This window comes from Galleria mellonella, unplaced genomic scaffold (genome assembly GCF_026898425.1).
Source record: "Galleria mellonella isolate WM207_F2 unplaced genomic scaffold, CSIRO_AGI_GalMel_v1 utg1267, whole genome shotgun sequence".
In the NCBI taxonomy this organism is placed as follows: Eukaryota; Metazoa; Arthropoda; class Insecta; order Lepidoptera; family Pyralidae; genus Galleria; species Galleria mellonella.
Window position 1 is genome coordinate 2,550,484 of NW_026441987.1, and position 20,610 is coordinate 2,571,093.

The 20,610-nt window shown below is 35.3% G+C and overlaps 1 protein-coding gene across 2 annotated transcripts in view; it reads right to left on the reverse strand.

Moving 5' to 3' along the window:
* The window catches only part of LOC116413785 (hemicentin-2-like), a 194,714-nt gene that overhangs the window by 63,512 nt on the left and 110,592 nt on the right, over window positions 1-20,610 (reverse strand). For both annotated transcript variants that reach the window (XM_052900803.1, XM_052900808.1), the window contains exon 4: window positions 1,307-1,515. In XM_052900803.1, coding sequence (XP_052756763.1) covers window positions 1,307-1,515 — 209 coding nt within the window. The remainder of the gene's footprint in view (window positions 1-1,306; window positions 1,516-20,610) is intronic.

Consider the following 20,610-nt stretch of genomic DNA (forward strand, 5'->3'; position numbering starts at 1 on the left):
ATAATGCAGTTCCGGGATCGATTCCCAGACAGGCCATTTTAGGAAACAGACTTTTCTAAATTAACACTCGTCTAGGTAGTCTGTGTTGTGCTCGCAGATGCTTAGGTCCTCATCGCTCAGGTTATTCAAGCGTGAGAAGTAGGCGATTACTGAGATTCGATGACATTTAAATGTGAATGTGAAAAAGACTCTATTTTCGCGCTTAGCCTCTAATTAGGGCCGTTGTGCGTATGAGTCGTGGCTAGTACAGCCAACCTAGCTCCGCCCAGAAGCGCAGAAGCTTCCCGGGTTCTTCACAGGCCTCACGGAGCGACCTCACCGTTCCGAGGATTTCTAAACGTTGATGGGCCACAGCCTCACATTCCAGGATTACGTGAGCAGCCGTTTCTTCGGCGTCGAAACAGCCTCGACTTAGAGGGCTGTCTGTGGCTCCTATTGTGTATAAATATTTGTTTAATGGACAATGGCCGGTTATTGTCCCTATCATTATTTTGACGTTTTTCTATCTAGATTCGATGACATTTATTATTATTACTATCTCTTGATATTGCTCTTGTTTCGAGAGTACCAGTACGTAGAAACTTAGTTACTGTCAAAATACATGCTTGCGGTCATCTACAGCGCACAGTTTAGTAGTTTGTTAATTTAATATTAGTTACACATTTAACTCAACACGTAATATGGAGATTAAATTACATTTTCCGGCATCAAAAATTAACTTTCTTAATTTGATTTCATATTTTTTTTTGTACTGAATGTCAAGCGATATAGTGTCCGTTTGTACTCGTATATTGATGTAAATAATTAGTTTTTTTTATAAGCAGAATTTGAAGTATAATATTATAAGATTTATTCCATAAATTGATTTTTATATTAAGAAATTTATAATATTTTTAGTGTATTAATTTATTAATTTTAATTAGTGTATTAATTTTATCATAAATAAACACTTCACGAAGAAAAGAATAGTTTTAAAAATTTGTTAATGTTACGCTAAATCTGTTTTGGTAAAATCTATGAAATTAGTAAAAAAAAAATATTTTTTAAGACATACCACGGTATACAGAATGACTTTATTAATAATTTCTGTTTTAAGTAATTTATTTCTTTATAATTTTTTTATAAGTATGTTTGTTTATAGGTAACTTGTAGGTACAAAATGTATATTTTAAGAATGTGAATAATATAAATTTTGGAAAAAATAAAAATAATTAATATTTTATTTCATATTTATTCATATAAAAAAATATAAATAGTATGTTTTCATTTTCCATGGCAACGCTTAAACATATTACGTCGAACTCACCTACAACATTGAGACGTATTTGAAAATTCCTTGTAGGCGAGTTCTTAAAATCGACCCGGCATCTGTAAATGCCCTCATCGTCCAGCTGCACGGCGTCGACAGTGAGGGCCGAAGGTCGAGACATGGTGACGAAGTATGCCCGTCTGCCGAACGCCAGCGGATCGGACCAGTGGAGAGCTTTGTTGAAACTGCGACCGCGAACGTCGAAACTGTTGACAAGGAAATAAAATACTTAAGATTGTCAAAGAAATAAAATAATTAAGATTGTCAGAGAAATAAAATAATTAAGATTGTCAGAGAAATAAAATAATTAAGATTGTCAGAGAAATAAAATAATTAAGATTGTATTTCACAAAAACACTAATTTCAAAACCTGTGTTGTAAACTTATCAAAAGTCTAACTGTTATTGCCAACCCGACTGCCAAGCGTGGCAACTACTAGCAACCCCTTCCCTTTTTTTAGGATAGGTCAATGTTCAGTATGTTGTATAAAAAAAATTTAAAAGACCACTCTTATGACGGTATATGAAGATAAAACTTACACTAGTTTTTAAATCAGACCTTCAAGAACACAACTGTGGAAACCGTTACCAGTTTACCAGAGGGAGACTTTGTACAAAAGTCGATTGCTTGGGTACCTCTGTCGCATTCGTGTTTCAACCGTAAAGCAGTTGTGTTTGCATGGCTGTGTTTTGGTTTGAAGGGTGGGTTATGGCGTGAATTTACTGGGTACGAAGGAATAACACCTGAGTCCTCAGAAATGGCAACGCATGGGGAGTATCATGGGCGAAACAGTATATTCTGTTATGTCCATGGTATTGCTCATGTCTATAGGCGACGGTTACCACTTTCCATCAGGTGGGCCGTCAGCTTATTGACCATTTTAACTTGTATAAAAAAAAACCGTATTCAATTTGGTGCAGTAGTTTTTGCGTGATTCCAAAACAAACACACAGATAGACAGATATAAATTTTTAAAATTATTATTTTGGCTTATATAGCTTTCATCATATAGATTGTTCTTAAATATCTCCCACGTACAGATATCGTTTAATTGCAATTTTGTTATATTAGTAAAATAAGGTCATGGTTAGGTTCATGCGTCATCTATCTTTATAAAAGTCAATGGTTTGCTCTCTCTAGAATGCGTTAGTTTTCCCATTACTCATCCAACCTACTAACACGATGAAGACGTTAAGGCGATTTTCCACAACACCGCACAGCAATTAAGACTAGGTACGATTAAATCGCACGTTTACATATAGATATAGTATGTATATATTGTATATATGTATATATATATATACATATATAGATATTGCACTTCAGTTTGTGAGATTGGTTTGAAACTATCGTATAGTGCTTTAGACTAAAGGACTGGCTTTGTACAACCATTAGGCAAATGCGAAGTTCCTATATTGTTTACTAGATTCTGTCTTGATGGCGTTTATAGTGCAGCGGTTACGCTGCCTCGCCAGTAGGTTGCAGGTTCAATTCTTACCTAATTTTTATTCACAAGTATGCTAGTCTTTTCAGTAAATATATATCCTTCTCCGTCCCAAATACTACATCTGCATAGAATTTTAAAACAGTTGGTTGAGTAATTAAAGTACCAAGGGGTTATAAACAAATATAGAAAAAAAAACCTCATAATTTAAAAACACTAAAAAAAACTAAAACTATATCACCATCATCATTATATCAGGTCTTAATCGTTTACTGCTGAACATAAACCTTCCCTTTGGGAGGTTTTATTAGTAGTTGCCATGTTAGGCGGGCGGATTGGCAACCGCAGTTAGGCTTTAGAGATGTTTTAAGAAAGTCACTTCTGTCCATCCCTCGCCTTCTCTTAGTCGCCTCTTAGGACATCCACGGGAAAGGAAGGGATGGCCTATGCTATGCCAGAACTACACGGTACCATATAATAAAATAAATTCAGTTTTATATAGATTCATGTTTGTGTCAAATAATAAAGAGCATTTATTTAAGTCTTCAATATTTACTCAAAGCAAATTCTATTTCTAGAATCATATAGTTTAAAATACAGTTTAGACAAGTATGTCGATACATAAATAATACAATATATTAATATTTAAAAAAAATACTAAAAAGAAAATATTGCGACCCATCTATACTGCAACGTACGAAAGAAGTATTTAAAAATTCCTTATCTACAAAGCGGAATCCTTCACATTTGTCAAACGAAACGGGGATAAAGCTCGCACACACGATTGCTTTCGTTAACAACCCGACAAGGGTTTGCTTACACTGACATACACAAAGGGTAACACTGTTAAGGGTAAAAAAAATGGATAATATACGCCCCAAGGCACAAATGCAGGCATGTACACAAAAGTACAATATGAGAAGTCAGTCACAGAATTAGTTAATTATAAACACAGTTTGTTAGAAATGAAATTCGTCATAAATGGCGTTAGTCACCAACGCACGCAATTCGTCACAAAATGTGTTCGTCATAAACATAGTTTGTCATAAACATAATTTCTTACAAATGCAATCCGTCCCAAACTGTGTTCGTCACCAATAGGCTTTTCATAAACGGTTTCGTCACAAATGCAGTTCGTCACAGACGCATTTCGTCATAAACTCAGTTTGTTACAAACTCATTACATCACTCATTGCATAAACAAAGAGCGAATAGATACGTAGATCTAATTCGTACATCTAACAGAGGGAATTGCATCTTTCATCCTCGAACAAATCTGCGGTACAGAACTAGTTTATAATATTAGCAAGATGTGAGGGTTTAAAAATATGTATGGGTAATTGGATATTTGTTACCAACGCTTAATGACTAAATATGATATTTAATATACAGACATATCATATACTAGATTAAAATATAGTATATTTTTATCCAATTAGCATAAAAGTAAAAAAAAACTTAATTCTCGCAGGCAGACCAAATCTATTACGTATCATGTGATAATTGAATTATATTGAAACCAGCTGTATCATGTGGCTTTTTTCACTTAAACTACTTCATAATGTATCCTATGTATTTAGTTAGAATACCTGCCTATATACCAAATTTTATTGAAAACCGTTCAGTAGTTTTTGCGAGAAAGATTGACCGACATCCATTCATACAAACATCTTCACAAAACACTTATAATAGTAGTAGGATAGACACATAAAAGTGTCTAATTTAATGAAGTGTCAATGAAACTAATCTTTGATTAATTTATGGACCAGAATTTTGAACGCGTATTTATAGTACCTAACTATAAAATATTATATCTATCTATCTATATGCTCGCGGCAACAGTCAAAATTGAGTTACGTGATCCGAGCTAAATGTACCTAGTATTCAGCAATTTACTGGATTTAATAACGATTTCAAATATGTATTCTATTTCCTGATCAGCACAATTTAACTCGTGATTCGTCGTCCTGCGGTTTTCTGACCTTCACTCGTGACATTCGAAACAATTAATAAATAAACTTAATGTGTACATTTTGGACCACAAAGGGACCTTAATCATGCACACATATGCGAGCGTGTGCGGGTGTACGCACCCGCACACATACACACACACACACAAACAAACGCACGCACACATATACACACACGCACGCACACGCACGCACACGCGTGAGAGAGAGAGTGGTGAACGTAGAGTTGTCGCAATTTATGTTGAAAATATTTTATTTAGAATTCAAAATTTCCATATCTAAATAGATTCTACTACGCAACAAGCAATTTCTTGTTCCAAAACGACAAACAGTAACTAACTGCTAGTAAACTTTACTGATCGCAAAAATCCCTTCAAAAGTGTCATTACAACCGCGAAAAATCGCCACAGAAAAATACATATGCCTATTCCGGGAACTGAACCTGCAACCTATATTTGCAATAGCTGACCACCGCACTTTATCCGTCCAATATCCGGTGAGCGCCGTTCGTCGCGGCTCGTTAGCGCCACAGCTGTAAATAAGCTCTACGACACGCCCGATTTGCAATAATCCTCTAAACCTGCTTACGGGTATAATGCGGGCTGATCAATAGCGGAGTTTATATGGAGAAGAATTGATTGAGCCGGTACATTTTTCGCCACCAAAAGTGTCTACAATCGTGAAAACATTCCAATATTGAAGATATTTGAATTTGGAACAAACGGAAACACATATCTACAGCGTGTAAATAAAAATTTTGCGGCAAACAGTTTTTGTTTTGCAGAAAACAGCAAGTGTCTCAGGAGCGTTCCTTATAGCAGTCTATGGAGGAGGTACATGCTCAGCAGTGGACTTATAACTGCTGAGATGACGATGATGAAAAATAGCAGTTTCGACCGTTATAAAATCAATTTGAGATAAAGAAAGTGTAATTTTTCATGTAATTATTTGTATCTAGAGTAAGTTTTGCTGTGTGGTCCCGGTATAGAATAGGCTTTTTTCATAAGTTTCGTAAGAGGCGACTAAGGGAACTTCATGGTTGAGGAATAGGCAACAACGTCCTCTAAAAACATCACCAAAAGTCTTATTGCAAGCAATTCGCTTGCCAAGCGTGGCAACTACTGGCAAAACTTACCTGATGATGGAGAAGACCTATGTACAACAGTGGACAGGTAACAGCTGATATAATAAAATTAATAAAGAGAAAAATAAGCTTATTATTGTAATCTATTGCAGAAAACAATAAAGATTATCTATGTATCTACCTATCTGTCAACACCAGAGGGAGACTTTGTACAAAAGTCGTTTGCTTGGGTACCACTGTCCTATTCGTGTTTCAACCGTAAAGCAGTTGTGTTTGCATGGCTGTGTTTCGGTTTGAAGGGTGGGATATGGCGTGAATTTACAGGGTACAGAGGAATAACACCTGAGTCCTCAGGAATGGCAACACATGGGCGAAACAGTATACTCTGTTATGTCCATGGTACTGCTAATGTCTATAGGCGACGGTTACCACTTTCTATCAGGTGGGCCGTCAGCTTGTTTGCCATTCTAAGTTGTAGAAAAATAAATCAGAATTAATTTTACTGATTGCAAGAACATTGTCCAAAAAAAGATTCAAAATTAGTGATGTATGCTTCGCCGTTCATAGCAGCTCGTTAGCGACACAACTATAAATATTTTACGACACACTCGACGTGCGATAATTTTCTAAAGCTATATACAGACAGATACCTGTTTTTTTTGTAGGTGAAAATGGAATGCTATCCCCGCCTGCGCTAACGATATACACTGGCGAAGTACCAGTGAAGGGTGATTGATAAAAATTAAAACAGAGAAACAAACCAGTTAGCCCATCATGATGAATTCATCAGGAATTAACCATGATAGTTTCCAGGGGGAACCGAGTGGAGGATGACCTGCTTAGGTATATTGCTAGCACTGCGATTCTTAGTCTCCATTATTAACAATCCCTTTCCCCCCACAGACATATACTACAGACATATAAACTATACTGCAGGCTGATCAATAGCGGAGAAAAAATGAGAAGAATATGGAGAAGATTTGATTTAATTAGTAGTATTCTTCTCCATTACTAATTTTGTACATTTATCTCCACACAAAAATGGTTGTAATCGTGAATACACACTAAAATAAACAGCTGAGTTTTTTGCCCACTTTTCTCAGTTGCATTGCATTTCAGAATTGTATTCCGAATTGGACTGTAGATCTTAAAAAATGACTATTTGAAAATCTTATAATATAGAGTTAACTTGAAACACAATTTTTTCAACCGACTTCATGAAAGAGGTTCCAATTCGGTTATACTTTTTTTTTATTATTTTGTCTAAAATTAGATTTAAAATTTTTAATTTAGGAATGTGTAATGTAAACTTCGTAAACAGGTTTTTGCCTCTCTAAAAAATATTGCTAATTCAATCGTCACAAAATTAATATGGGACCGACATGAGAGAAAATTCTATCTATTGCAAAAAGAATCGTGAAATCGACTCAAAATTGAAGAGGAAGGCCTAAGTTCAACGGTGGACAGTTAACGGCTGATCACATGATGAAGAAATACTGATTTAATGTCAACAGAAATTTGTGATTTACATATAATTTAATTTTTTTCCAGGCGTCCTGTTTTTTATGTAGTGTGGGGTTTAAATTTAGGAAACACTATTTTATTTTATATTTTATACCCGTGTCTCTTTAAAAAAAATAGTAAGTATTTTTTATGCAATAGAATGGTAAACAAGCTGACGGCCCACCTGATAGTAAGTGGTAAACGTCGCCTATAGATATGAGTAGTACCATGGACATAACAGAGTATAATGTTTCGCCCATGATACCCCTCATGCATTAGTATTCCTTAGGACTCAGGTGTTATTCCTCTGTACCCTGTATATTCACTGCCATATCCCACCCTTCAAACCGAAACACAGCCATGCAAACACAACTGCTTAACGGTAGAAACACGAATAGGACAGAAGTGCTCAAGCGAACGACTTTTGTACAAAGTCTCCCTGATAGTTTCTCTAATAGGACATTCACAAATCGATTTCACCTGTAAATCTAAAAAAAAATCTTTACTCCGACAATTCGATGCATAAAAAAAAAAACATTTGGTTCGCTAAATTGAGATACCTACTTGCAACCATTAAAAAACACACCACGATGCTTTCATAAAAACACTTCACCGAAAACTCCGACCAGAAAGGCATCCTTAATTAAGCACCTATTAGAATACAGAATAAAATGCTCAAAGAGGGGAAAAAATAGGCTAATAAATTGAGTGAGTGTCCCTGAGTACGTACATCTGGCAGTTAGGACTTCTTTCGTTGATTTTAAGGCGTCATTAGGTAGATTTATTTTAATTAACGGTACAGGGGAAAGAGCTACGGAATTGTTAAAGTAATAATAAGGTTATATTCCGTTATTTTTTTTTTTTTATTTAGTCAGATGGGTAATTATATTTTTTTTTTAATGAGATAATAAATATACATCTATGTTTTTTTATATAATTATGTTGTCTCATGTTAATCTTTTCTCGATTATACCGATAGTATGGTCCCAGTATTTACTGATTATCGATTAACTTTATCGACTGTTAACAATCGATTATATTGAATTTATTATATTTTATCTAATTAATTAAATAATTAATAATTATAAGACTGTATTAAGATCTTTAATGTACACTTAAACAATAATACAAAATGAAGTCACGATCTTGAACAATATAATAATGTTATTGTTCCTAAAATTTCCAGTCAACCAATTTCGAAAGGATTTATTTTCAGTTAGTTATCTGTATAATTGATTCGATACTATCGAGAGTATTATCGATAATAAATCGATTTATTCGTTTTTATTTATTTATTTAATACTTTATTGTACACACCAATATATATTGAATTGCCACCAACTTGCTGAAGTTTCGTCGAGTGACCACAGAGTATTTGTGTTCAGACGTTTTTTGTTTGAGTTAAATCTTTTTATGTTATTTTTGTTATTTTTATGTAATATTCCATTTTATATGTTATTGTACTCATGCTTTCCTGAGTGAGCGTATTGGAAGACTGTAAGGCTCACCCAGTAGATGTAATAAATAAATAAATTAATCAATTAATTAATTAAATAATTGATTATTAGGATTATTCGTGTCCCTAATCGAAATATCGACCAATATCCAATGCCTAATACATAGAGTCAGCACTATTCTCGATTGAATAAGCCAACTTTTTAACTGAATTACCATAATATAAGACGTGAACCGTGCAATTCCGGGCTTTCGGCTTGTTACCCCGCTGTTAACGAAGCGTGAAGCGGCCGGCTTTCCGATACATGCCAGCTTCCTCGTCGAACCAGCTCGATGTTTAGTTAATTAATGATTTATTTGTTGCGCTACATCCGGCACAAACGTGTGGACGTGATGATATAAAAAAGCCGGTCAAGTGCGAGTCGGACTCGCGTAACGAGGGTTCCGTACAAAAACAACACATTAAAATTTTTCTCTTTGTGAAATAACTACAAATTTACGGTTTTTGGATATTTTCCTTCACTTGTACTACATGATATTGCTTTTTGCCAAATTCCATGATTCTAAGTCAACGGAAAGTTGATTCCCTTTTTGAATATCGATATAAATGAAACATAAACGTTCGAATCTTTTAATTGCGTCGATTTAGAAGCTTGATTTTTTCACTACTTTAAGAGATTGCAAACTTGAATATATAGTACTAATTTCAACTTGATACCCTCCATGCGTTCCTAAGAAAAAGAGTCTTGACAGAAAGACGGGCAACAAAGTGACCCTATAAGGGTTCCGTGTTTTACTTTAGAAATACGGAACCCTAAAAAATCGACTGTTAATCCCGCAAGTATTAATCAGTTGTAGCGGCCTAATTTTATATCTTTTTTTCTGTTGCAAATACTTTCCAAAGGTTTACTGAGAGAGAATGCTTGTTATCATTGATAATACCTGTCATCGTCATCTCAGACATTTTTTATTTATTTTGTTTATTTAAACTTTAACGCACAGTTAAATTCTCTGTACATTTGGCGGATATAACACCGGACGGTGTTCTCTACCAGTCAACCATTCGGCAAACCGAGAAATACGTAGGCACCGCATTTTTTTATATTGTCTGTTTTCTATTTTTTTTTTTCTCCAACTATTCACAACTTTTATGAGACATACAATAGTTGGCTGGAAGAAATTCCTTTTTTGGGATAAGTCTGCCATTACATTTATTCTTCTCTTAAAACTTTGTATCGTATAATTTTGGACTTTAAAGTACAATAAAGCGTTACAAACAAACAAACAAAATGCTGAACTTTCCCTTGGGCCTTCCCCATGGGCTATCATAGGGAACGGTTCTGAGCAACCTGCATCCATTTACATATATGTTCAATATGATACCCACGGTCACTTTCTACCATCGTACGGCTCGCCATCGACAGGGAGTTCATCCTCATGTCTCACAGTCTCAATGGTCGCGTACTGCACGGTTTCAGAGATGTTTCCTCCAACGAACACTCAGGTTGTGGAATGGGAGCTCATTGCCGAGGTTTTCCCAAGAGACTACAGCATGGGGTTCTTCAAAAGGGGGGTAAACAGGTTTCTTCAGGGTCGGCAACGTACGCGTAATACCTCTGGTATTGCAGGTGTTCATAGGCTACGGTAACCACTTACCCTCAGGTGGGCCGTATGCTTGCTTGCCACCTCAGTGGTATAAAGAAAGAAAGCAAAATACCTGTACTGAAGAATAAATAAATAAAAATAAATAAACGTATGGTATTCGGAAAACTAGATGATATCTTCAAATCAGAACTATCTCAGTGACTGAAAATCAAGGTATTTAACCAATGTGTTCTGGCCATACTCATTTATGGAGCGGAAACATGGACGTTCATCCAGCAATATACACATAAAATTATAGTATCATAAAGAGCTATGGTGCGTACCATGCTAGGTATTATACGCTGGCAGATTCGACGTAGAACGGCAATGCGCGCATTATACCTCTGGTATTGCAGGCGTTCATAGGCTACGGTAATCGCTTACCATCAGGTGGGGCGTATGCTTGATTGCCACATCAGTGGTATAAAAATAAAAAAACAGATGAATATATCGTCAAAGTCGTAGAATGCTGACGGAACAGACAAATATATACTATGACGATATGTACATACATACATACATACCCGTCAAAATCATAATCTTTCTTTTTATTTCACCGCAGTCGGTTAGTAAAGCATATTGAAATAATATACCACTGACATAAAAGGAAATACAGTCCTTTTTCGGTTCTTAAAACAGTATTTTGCAGAAATGTAACCGGATCGTTTTATATTCCGGAAAATCTAAACGATTCGACTCTAAAAAAGAAATTTTATCCATCTTCTATGTTTAAGTTGAATGTAACAGCATCCCAATGATTATTCTCAAACTTACCGCTGTTTTTTTTTTATTTGATTTGGTTGTTGTTGGTGTTTACCACCATTACAAAGCTATTATTATCTCCGAACCTATCACTGTGTTTTGCTTTGATTTGGTTATTTTTTTTATTTTACTACCATTACTAACAATATAAGATGTATCATAATATCATGTCGACCTCCATGCGGTTCCTCCTGGAAACCATCATGGTCAATTCTAGTAGAATTATTTACTATGGGCTAACAGATCTGCTTTCATCCTCACCTATCATCCTTCACTGGTGCCACGCGAGCGTACACTGTTAATGCAGGCGGAGTTACCATTTCTTTACCAACCATTAAAAACATCTCACAATGGTGTCCCACCAGCATATACCGATGCATCTCTAAGAACACCATTAGTATAGAAAGATGCACCATTTTTTGCATTGAAAAAAAAAAAACAATCCATCTGCGTGATGAAACTGTAATTTTTCCCGTACACTGTAAACTTATGAAATTTAATTCAAACATTGAACAATATTTCACACTTTATCGCCGTTTCTCAGATAATCCGGACGTGAGAAACAGGTAATTACGTTTTATGTGTGTTTCCCACATTTTGTTGCGATATTCCTTTATATACGTAGATTACTCGGATGTATGGTTTATAATGGCGAAACATGGGGGGAAGGGATTGTTAGTAAAGGGGTACCACAAACTCATTTAATATATACTATCGGGGGTGTTAATGTGCGTTTGCGTTTTGATGATGAACGGATGATATGATGATGATGATGATGGTGAATAAATACACCTAGTATTTGAAGCGGTTTAACTAGGGTAAATAAAAATAAATAATTTTGAACCGTTAATGCAATATAAATTTGATGTAATGCGCTGAAGGTTGTTTTGCATGTTACAATTTGAAACCTGAAAGGTTATGTAAATTTCTCCTGCGTTATGATTGGCGTTCTCGCGATGTCGTGATGAGCGGCTCTTGTGACTGGTTAATGTTGTGTGTGATTGTCTATTAAGAACTTAGCAGTCGTCCATTGGCTTTACCGCTGAAAACGCTTCATTATACGCAGCAGTGATGAATATTTATGGCATATTATTAAAGCTTTAACAGGGGGGAAGGGATTGTTAGTAATTCAGACTACCAGTATCATTGCTAGCAATATACTATGTCAGGTCGATCTCCACGTGGTCCTTCCTGGAAACCTTTGTACTGAATTCCAGGTGTATTCGTTACGATGGGGTAACCCACCAGCCTTTTTTTTCTCACCTATCATCCCTCACTGGTGCCCCGCCAGCGTATACCGTTAGTACAGGCGGGGTTACCATTCCATTATCATCTAGTAAAAAAAATAGGGTACATTTTATCAGGTCGACATCTACGCGGTTCCCCTGGAAGTCATCATGGTTGATTCTTGTGGAATTCGTCACAATGGGTTAATAGACCTGCTTTCATCTTCACCTATAATGTCTCATTAGTGTCCCGTGTCATATACCGATTATGTAGGCGGAGTAACCATTCCGTTCTTACTCATAAAAAAAAGAAAAGAGATTTCTTCAAAAAAGAGGATTTTTCGTTTTTTCTTTTCTTTATATAACTTAGAATGGCAAGCAAGCTGACGGTCCACCTGATGGAAAGTGGTAACCGTCGCCTATAGACATAAGCAGTACCATGGAAATAACAGAGTATACTGTTTAGCCCATGATACCCCCCATGCGTTGCCAGTCCTGAGGACTCGGGTGTTATTTCTCTGTACCCTATATATTCACGCCATATCCCACCCTTCAAACCGAAACACAGCCATGCAAACACAACTGCTTCACGGTTGAAACACGAATGGGACAGAGGTATCCAAACAATTGACTCCTGTACAAAGTCTCCCTCTAGTAAAGAGGTTTCTTCAAGGTCGGCAATGAGCGCGTAATGATTGGGGTATTGCAAGCGTTCATAGGCTACGTTGACCTCTTACCTTCAAGTGGGCCGTATGCTTGTCTGCCATCTCAGTGGTATAAAAAGTGATTCTTCAAAAAAGACGTAAAGAGGTTTTAGGGTCGGCAACACGCGCATAATGCCCCGGGCAGGCGTTCATAGGTTACGGTAACCGCTTATCATCCATTTGTCACCTCAGTGGTATAAAAAATGCCCAAGAATTTTTTAAATTCCCGAAGTAATTTGACAGAGTATCGTGAAAAAACTGTAATTTGTCATTTCTATCTACCTTCTTTTGAAAAAAAAAAACGCTTTATTAACATGGTGTTTATAATCTAAATCACATTCTGTATACTAATAAAAAATATCCACTTCCTTTATTTGTAAAGTAGAAGGAAATATTGGAATTTCACACAACGAAAACTACAAGCAAGCTTTTAAAATAGCTGGCTAACAAATACGTGACTCACCTACTCGCACGCTATTAAAACTACCAGCTCTTGAACTTGTTTTATATATTTATTTATTTTTTCTCTAACATGCTTGGAAATGTTAGCATTATTTTGACTTAGAGATAAATCAAAATTGCCGTACTGGCCAGATACATGCGGGCAGCGGCCGGCAAAAGTTGTATGAAAATCCATTTCTGTCGTGTTTTGCGGCCAGATAAATTACTATGTAAACTCATATCTGTCCTGTAATTTAAAAATGGAATGACCTTTTACTTCGAAACATGGCTACTAAGGATGTAACTAATAAAAATTTTATTTAAATTTCGAACTGGCTTGCCAATAGAAAGCAGTTTATTGAAAAAAAAACAAAGGAACATTATGGTGCGTGAAAAATTATTATTGTTCGTTATTCTTCATTGAACTTAAAAAGTAAAATTGTGTTTTTTTTATTTCCATGCATTGTTTGAGAAAAGTACTATACAAGCCTTGGCCACAACTAGGCATTGATGGACTCACGTATGTGTGCCTCGGCTATGCATCGGCCCACATTTACACGTTCGTCCACCAATGCCTCAGTTGCTGGCCACTGCAGTAATGTACAAATATATTATTGTGCACACTACTAATACGTATAGAAATATACCAGTGGTAAGTAAATGTATAAAGTCGAACTTTACAAGAGTTTCCTTCCAGCAGACCCAAAGTTGGACGGATTTTGAAAATTTATCCACTTAGACCGTGTGATCTTGACATAGATTAAGCCTTCCATTCTCATAGATATTAATAATATGAGATTAATAAAAAAATATGTGTAAGGTAAATGCCACAAGGGTAGGAATACTTCACCTTCACAGAGGGAGACTTTGTACAAAAGTCGATTGCTTGGGTACCTCTGTCCCATTCGTGTTTCTATCGTGAAGCAGTTGTGTTTGCATGGCTGTGTTTCGGTTTGAAGGGTGGGATATGGCGTGAATTTACTGGGTACAGAGGAATAACACCTGAGTCCTCAGGAATGGCAACGCATGGGGGTATCATGGACGAAACAGTATACTCTGTTATGTCCATGGTACTGCTCATATCTATAGGCGACAGTTACCACTATCCATCAGGTGGACCGTCAGCTTGTTTGCCATTCTAAGTTGTATAAAAAAAAAACCTACGAAGAAGCGCTGTTGACCACACGGTGTAGATATTCCGCGTCGCATGTAGCACAGTACGTCGTAAAATTCAAAAAGCCATACAAACACAACTGCTTCACGGTAGAAACACGAATGGGACAGAGGTACCAAAGCAATCGACTTTTGTACAAAGTCTCCCTAATATAACTAAAAATATCATTACTACAGACGCTTATACACATTTTTATTCATATTTATTATAATATAAATCTACATAAATAAAGAACTTTGTACGCTGTACTTGAAGACGGAATAGATAATTATGTTTAGAACTCCATAATGTCGTAGACGTCTACGACGTAGCAACGTAGCTCTGTAGCTTCGTAGCAAAGCGCATAGTTGCCCGTAGCACGTTAAACAGCTTAGTCTAGTCAGTTAGTTAGTCAATTTTCTTTTTCTAAGGGTGATATTACACTGTCATACATGCGTAGTTTTATTTTTAATATAAAAATGCAATGGTAATCCTGCCTGTTGGTATGTGTTAGTCGGGTACTAGTGGGTTTTTTTTAATGGGTGATAATGGTGTGGTAAACCCCGTCTGCGCTATTGGTATACACTGACGGGCCACCAGTGATAGATGACTGATGATGAAAGAAGGTCAGTTAGCCCATCCCGACGAATTCAACTAGAATTAGCCACGATGATTTCTAGGGAACCACGTGGAGGTTGACCTGACAGGGTATATTGCTAGTAATGGGGCTATTTGACCCCGGTACTAGTGGGGTATGATAGATGACAATAACGTCAGGGTAAGTGTTTTCATCATATCGTAATAAATTGAGTAATAATTAAAAATATAAGTCTCTATTATAAATCTCATAGTAACCTCATAAATAACACTCCCTTGTACACACACATGTATATACATTTGTTATGTCCAGCAGTGGACAGTTTATGGCTGACGTAACAAAAAATCATACATAATATCACTATTACTCTATTCACGTTATATACAAGTAGTTTGGTCATGTTATAGTCGAGCGACTTGAATAATTCAAACACGACACATGGATTCGAGCAATTTTTAATAGTTGTACATGCAACAAATCGCTGCCGCTTGTGACTTGCGTTGTAAATTGATCAAGACATAGTTAACGATCTGTTACCCGCCCGCATCCAGCTGCTAGGTTCTTAATTAATATGAAGGCGAGAACGATCTTACATCATTTGACCTGCTACGTTTGAGAATATCCAACGGTAAAGGTAAAATGATTCAAAGATGAAAACTTAAGAGTACGAATAATTTGTTTAATACATTAACATAAATAATCGTAATTAATGACTATAAAATGGTCCGTGTGGTCCTGGCATAAAATAGGCCACCCCTTCCTTTCCTGTAGGTATTGACGACTAAATGAACTTAATAGTCGAGGGATGAGCAGCAGCGTCTCTCTGAAAACATTGCGGTTGACAAGCCGCCTGCCAAGCGTGGCAACTACTTGTAAAACTCTCTTTATGGCGAAGACTTATATTCAATAGTAGACAGTTAACGGCTGATATAAAAAAAATTAATACATAAATTGAAAACATAAAAGAGAATTTTAATGTAAATAAAATAAAGATAATATTTCAGATATTTTTTTTATAAATCTAGAGTCCAATTCAAAATGCAATTTCAGTTCAGACAAGAAACTCAGCTCGTGCTTTTCCAACAAACTTTAAAAAGAAGGAAGTTCTAAATTTTGATGTATTTTTTATCGAAAGGAATATCTAAGTTGCATAAAAAATAGCCTAAAGATACTTTCTTCTTTGGGGTTCTCAAGGTTGACTGGAAGAAATCCCTTCAAGGGATAAGTCTGCCTGTGCACATTTATGTTATAACCCTATAAGGGATGCGAAATAAAAAACCGATTTTCATTTTGCCTATACACTGACAGAGCACGCACTAAACCAAGAAAAAGGTAATTCTATTTTTTTTTTAAATTGTGCGTACCCTCAGTATTTATTTTTTATTTATAAATGACTGTATTAAATTTTTTTTTTTTTACAGCACAGGGGGCAAACGAGCATGCGGCTCACCTGATGGTAAGTGACTACCGCCGCCCATGGTCACCCACAACACCTACGGCATTGCAGGTGTGCTGCCGGCCTTTTAAAAAGGAATATGCTCTTTTCTTGAAGGTTATGTTGTCGTATCGGTTCGGAAATACTGCTGCTGGAAGTTGATTCCAAAGAGTGGTTGTGCGTGGGAGAAAGTGCCTTAAAAAACGCACGGTGGAGGACCGCCACTCGTCCAGATGGTTGGAATGAAATTTTAGTTTATGGCGGGTTGTACGATGGTGAAAATCTGCAGCAGGTATCAATCCGAACAATTCTTCAGAGCACTCCCCATGATAAATTCGGTAGAAGATGCACAGAGATGCAACATCTCTACATTTATATTAGTGTACAGGTATAAATAATAAAAGTAAAAATAATAAAAAAAAATAAACTAAAATCGTAGTGAGCCGCCTACAAACCTCTTATATTATCTATATCAAAAGTGAATGTACAAAAGTATATACATAAATTAAAACAAATTAATTCCCGGAATGGAAATGGAAATGAGTATTGTTTATTTATTTATTTATTTATTACATCCACTGGGTGAGCCTTACAGTCTTCCAATACGCTCACTCAGGAAAGCATGAGTACAATAACATATAAAATGGAATATTACATAAAAATAACATAAAAAGATTTAACTCAAACAAAAAACGTCTGAACACAAATACTCTGTGGTCACTCGAAGAAACTCCAGCAAGTTGGAGGCAAATACATCCAATTGCGGATACTGGCTCAAAATATCATTGAGTAGTTTCAATTCAAGAGATTATAGGCGACATTGTTTATTATGTGGTGTCTATGAGGCTACTTATATACGACTGTAACTACTATCTAATAAGTGGGCCAATAGTTTTTCCTATGGTATTCTGAGCTGCATAAAAAATAGTAAATTTAATAACTTTAAAACGCTACACCCTATGTTTTGAGACACATCTGTATAATGCGGGTAACGAGCGAAGCCAGAGATACGGTTTCCTCCCTGACATCAACTAGGATTTACCTAGCACTAGGGATATATCACCTGAAAAACATAAGGTTGAAACAACGGAATTTTCATTTTTTTTTCTAATACGATCTGTGGAAAAATTTTACTTTAAAATAATAAATCTCGCAATGTTCATATCAATCAAAATTTGAATGAATGAATGATTATTGTTCCCTTCAAAGAATGATGCAGATTATAAAGGTTGACAATATGGTGCAATAAATAATTAAATAAATAAATAAATAAATACATATCAGATTTAGGTGAAATCATGAGCTGTAGCATAGGTAAAGCATAACATAACTATGACTTTAATATAATGTTTAATAAATATATGTTTAAATAAATATATAATAATTCATAATAATATAATTTGTAATATTTTTTTTTATTTAATAGATAGGTACAATGTGTACCTATAAATTAATGTAACAAAGAATTAACAATGTTACATTAATTTCTACAGTACAATAATATTTTGTTCAAGCCTTCCACAACCCTCCAAAAATATGCGTACACAGCATGATCAAAACATAAAAAAACATGTAAATACAATATAATTTATACAACAAAATATTATATAACTTACTTACACATTAACAACTATAAAGGTAAATAAAGATATCGATTCTAATGAAGTTTTTTCTACATAATTATATCTTTTTATTATATTACGAACTGTAATGTAATGTAAAATCAAAATTTACCGAATGACTTTTCTACAAAGTTTCCCTCTGGTTACTTGTATTATATAATTACGCATTGAATTTTAAATAAATAAATAATATAACAAATAATAAATATAGCCAATTATAAATATGTATTTTCTATAACAACTAAACATTGTTATTGTTAGTTATAACAATTTAACAAACTGAAAATAATAACAAATAGATATTATATAACGAGACTACAGTTTCTACCATTTAATTTATAAATTCAATGAAATATATTTTAAATCTAGTTTATATTTTGACGTATTTACTTTCATTTGTTTGCGCATACGATACCTTTACAAATGACTTGTTTGTGTTTAATATTTATAAAATATTTTTTTTTTACATTAAATAACATATTAAATAATATGGTGTATCTATTTTTTATTTTTCGTAAATTGGTAGATTGCCGTTTCGGGTTTTATGACTTTCAAAATAATATACCGCCATGTTGTTTTGGCATAAAATGAACCAACCCTTCCTTTCTCGTGGCAGTAGAGAAGTTAATGGTCGAAAGATGGACAGCAAAGTCCCTCTTAAAATATGATAGGGATTGTTAATAATGTGATCCAACAGACCTATTACTAGCAAAATACCCTAACAGGTCGACCTCCACGCGGTTCCTCCTGAAAATCATCGTGTTTAATTTTTGATGAATTCATCACGATCGGCCAACTGACCTACTTCATCTCCACCTATCATCCCTCACTGGTGCCCCGCCGGCGTATCCTGATAGCGCAAGCGGAGTTACTATTCCATTTTCATTCATTATAAAAACTGCTCTTGCCAACTAAATTTTGTTATTTAAAAATAAATATTTATATATATAGAAGGTTGTCGCTTATAACATGGACCACAAACGAGATCTCAGCACAAGTAATGAGCCAAGTTAGCAGGTGTAGTTTGGAAGACTTTAAAATGTAACCTATCTTTTCACCGCTAGCACTTGTAACTTCAACCGAACTAGTTTTACTTAAGACAATTGTTTATTTTTAAAATAACTTCAACGTAAAAGTTTTTATTAGTAAAATTTGCTTAATATTATTTCTAAATCATTACTTTATAAATATCTTATTTTTTTTTTGTTATTTTTTCTATTACTATAAGGTTTTTTTTTTTTTTAATATTGAATTAGCTGTTTAGGTTGAAACACAACAAGATCTTTAAAAATATAGCTTCATTCTTAGTGACTTAAATTAAATATTTATTAACAGACTTCAAAAACAAATGCCATATTCTCTCAAACTAGTTTTGTCGAATCATTTTATCAATCGGCATTTAATAAAAGCCTCCCCAATAGACTGCCATAAAAACGGTCCTGAGCCACCTGCATGCACTGACTCCCTGCTACGCATTTCAGATCGTTACTCCATCTAGCGGGGGGTCGCCCTACACTGCATTTACCCGTACGCGGTCACCACTCCAGAACCTTTCTTCCACATCGGTTGTCGATTCTTCGATATACAATAATAATTAAACAGTGAAATACAGTAGCATAAAGTACATATTAAAATATATACACAAAGGTACAAAAGGCGATCTTATCGCTAGGGCAATCTCTTACAGACAAAGGAGAACAGATAGACTTAACTTCATTCCTGTATATAGTAAAAATAGAAATAGTACTGTATCGTTACACATAAATCGCTTCCTCTTGTAACTTGCGCCAGACCCTGTGTCTGAGAGCGGGCACGGTAACGCGGGTAACGATCCGTAACAGCGAGTACCTTGACATACGTCAAATAATTGCGAATCACGTATGCATACAAGCTATATACTGACATTATATTACGTGTGAACTAATGAATATATATCTACTATATATTACTAGCTTTACCCTGTGGCTTTACTCGTACATTATGATTTACCAGAGGGAGACTTTGTACAAAAGTCATTTGCTTGGGCACCTCTATCCTATTCGTGTTTTTTTTTTGTGTGATAATGGAATGTAAACCCCGCCTGCGCTATTGATATACACTGGCGGGCACTAGTGAGTGATGATAGGTGAGGATGAAGCAGGTCAGTTAGCCCATCGTGATGAATTCAACAAGAATTCAATTTCAATTCAAAACAATTACTAACCTACCTGCCAAGCATAATAACTACTAGCAAAACACCTCTAGACCTAATGCTCAACAG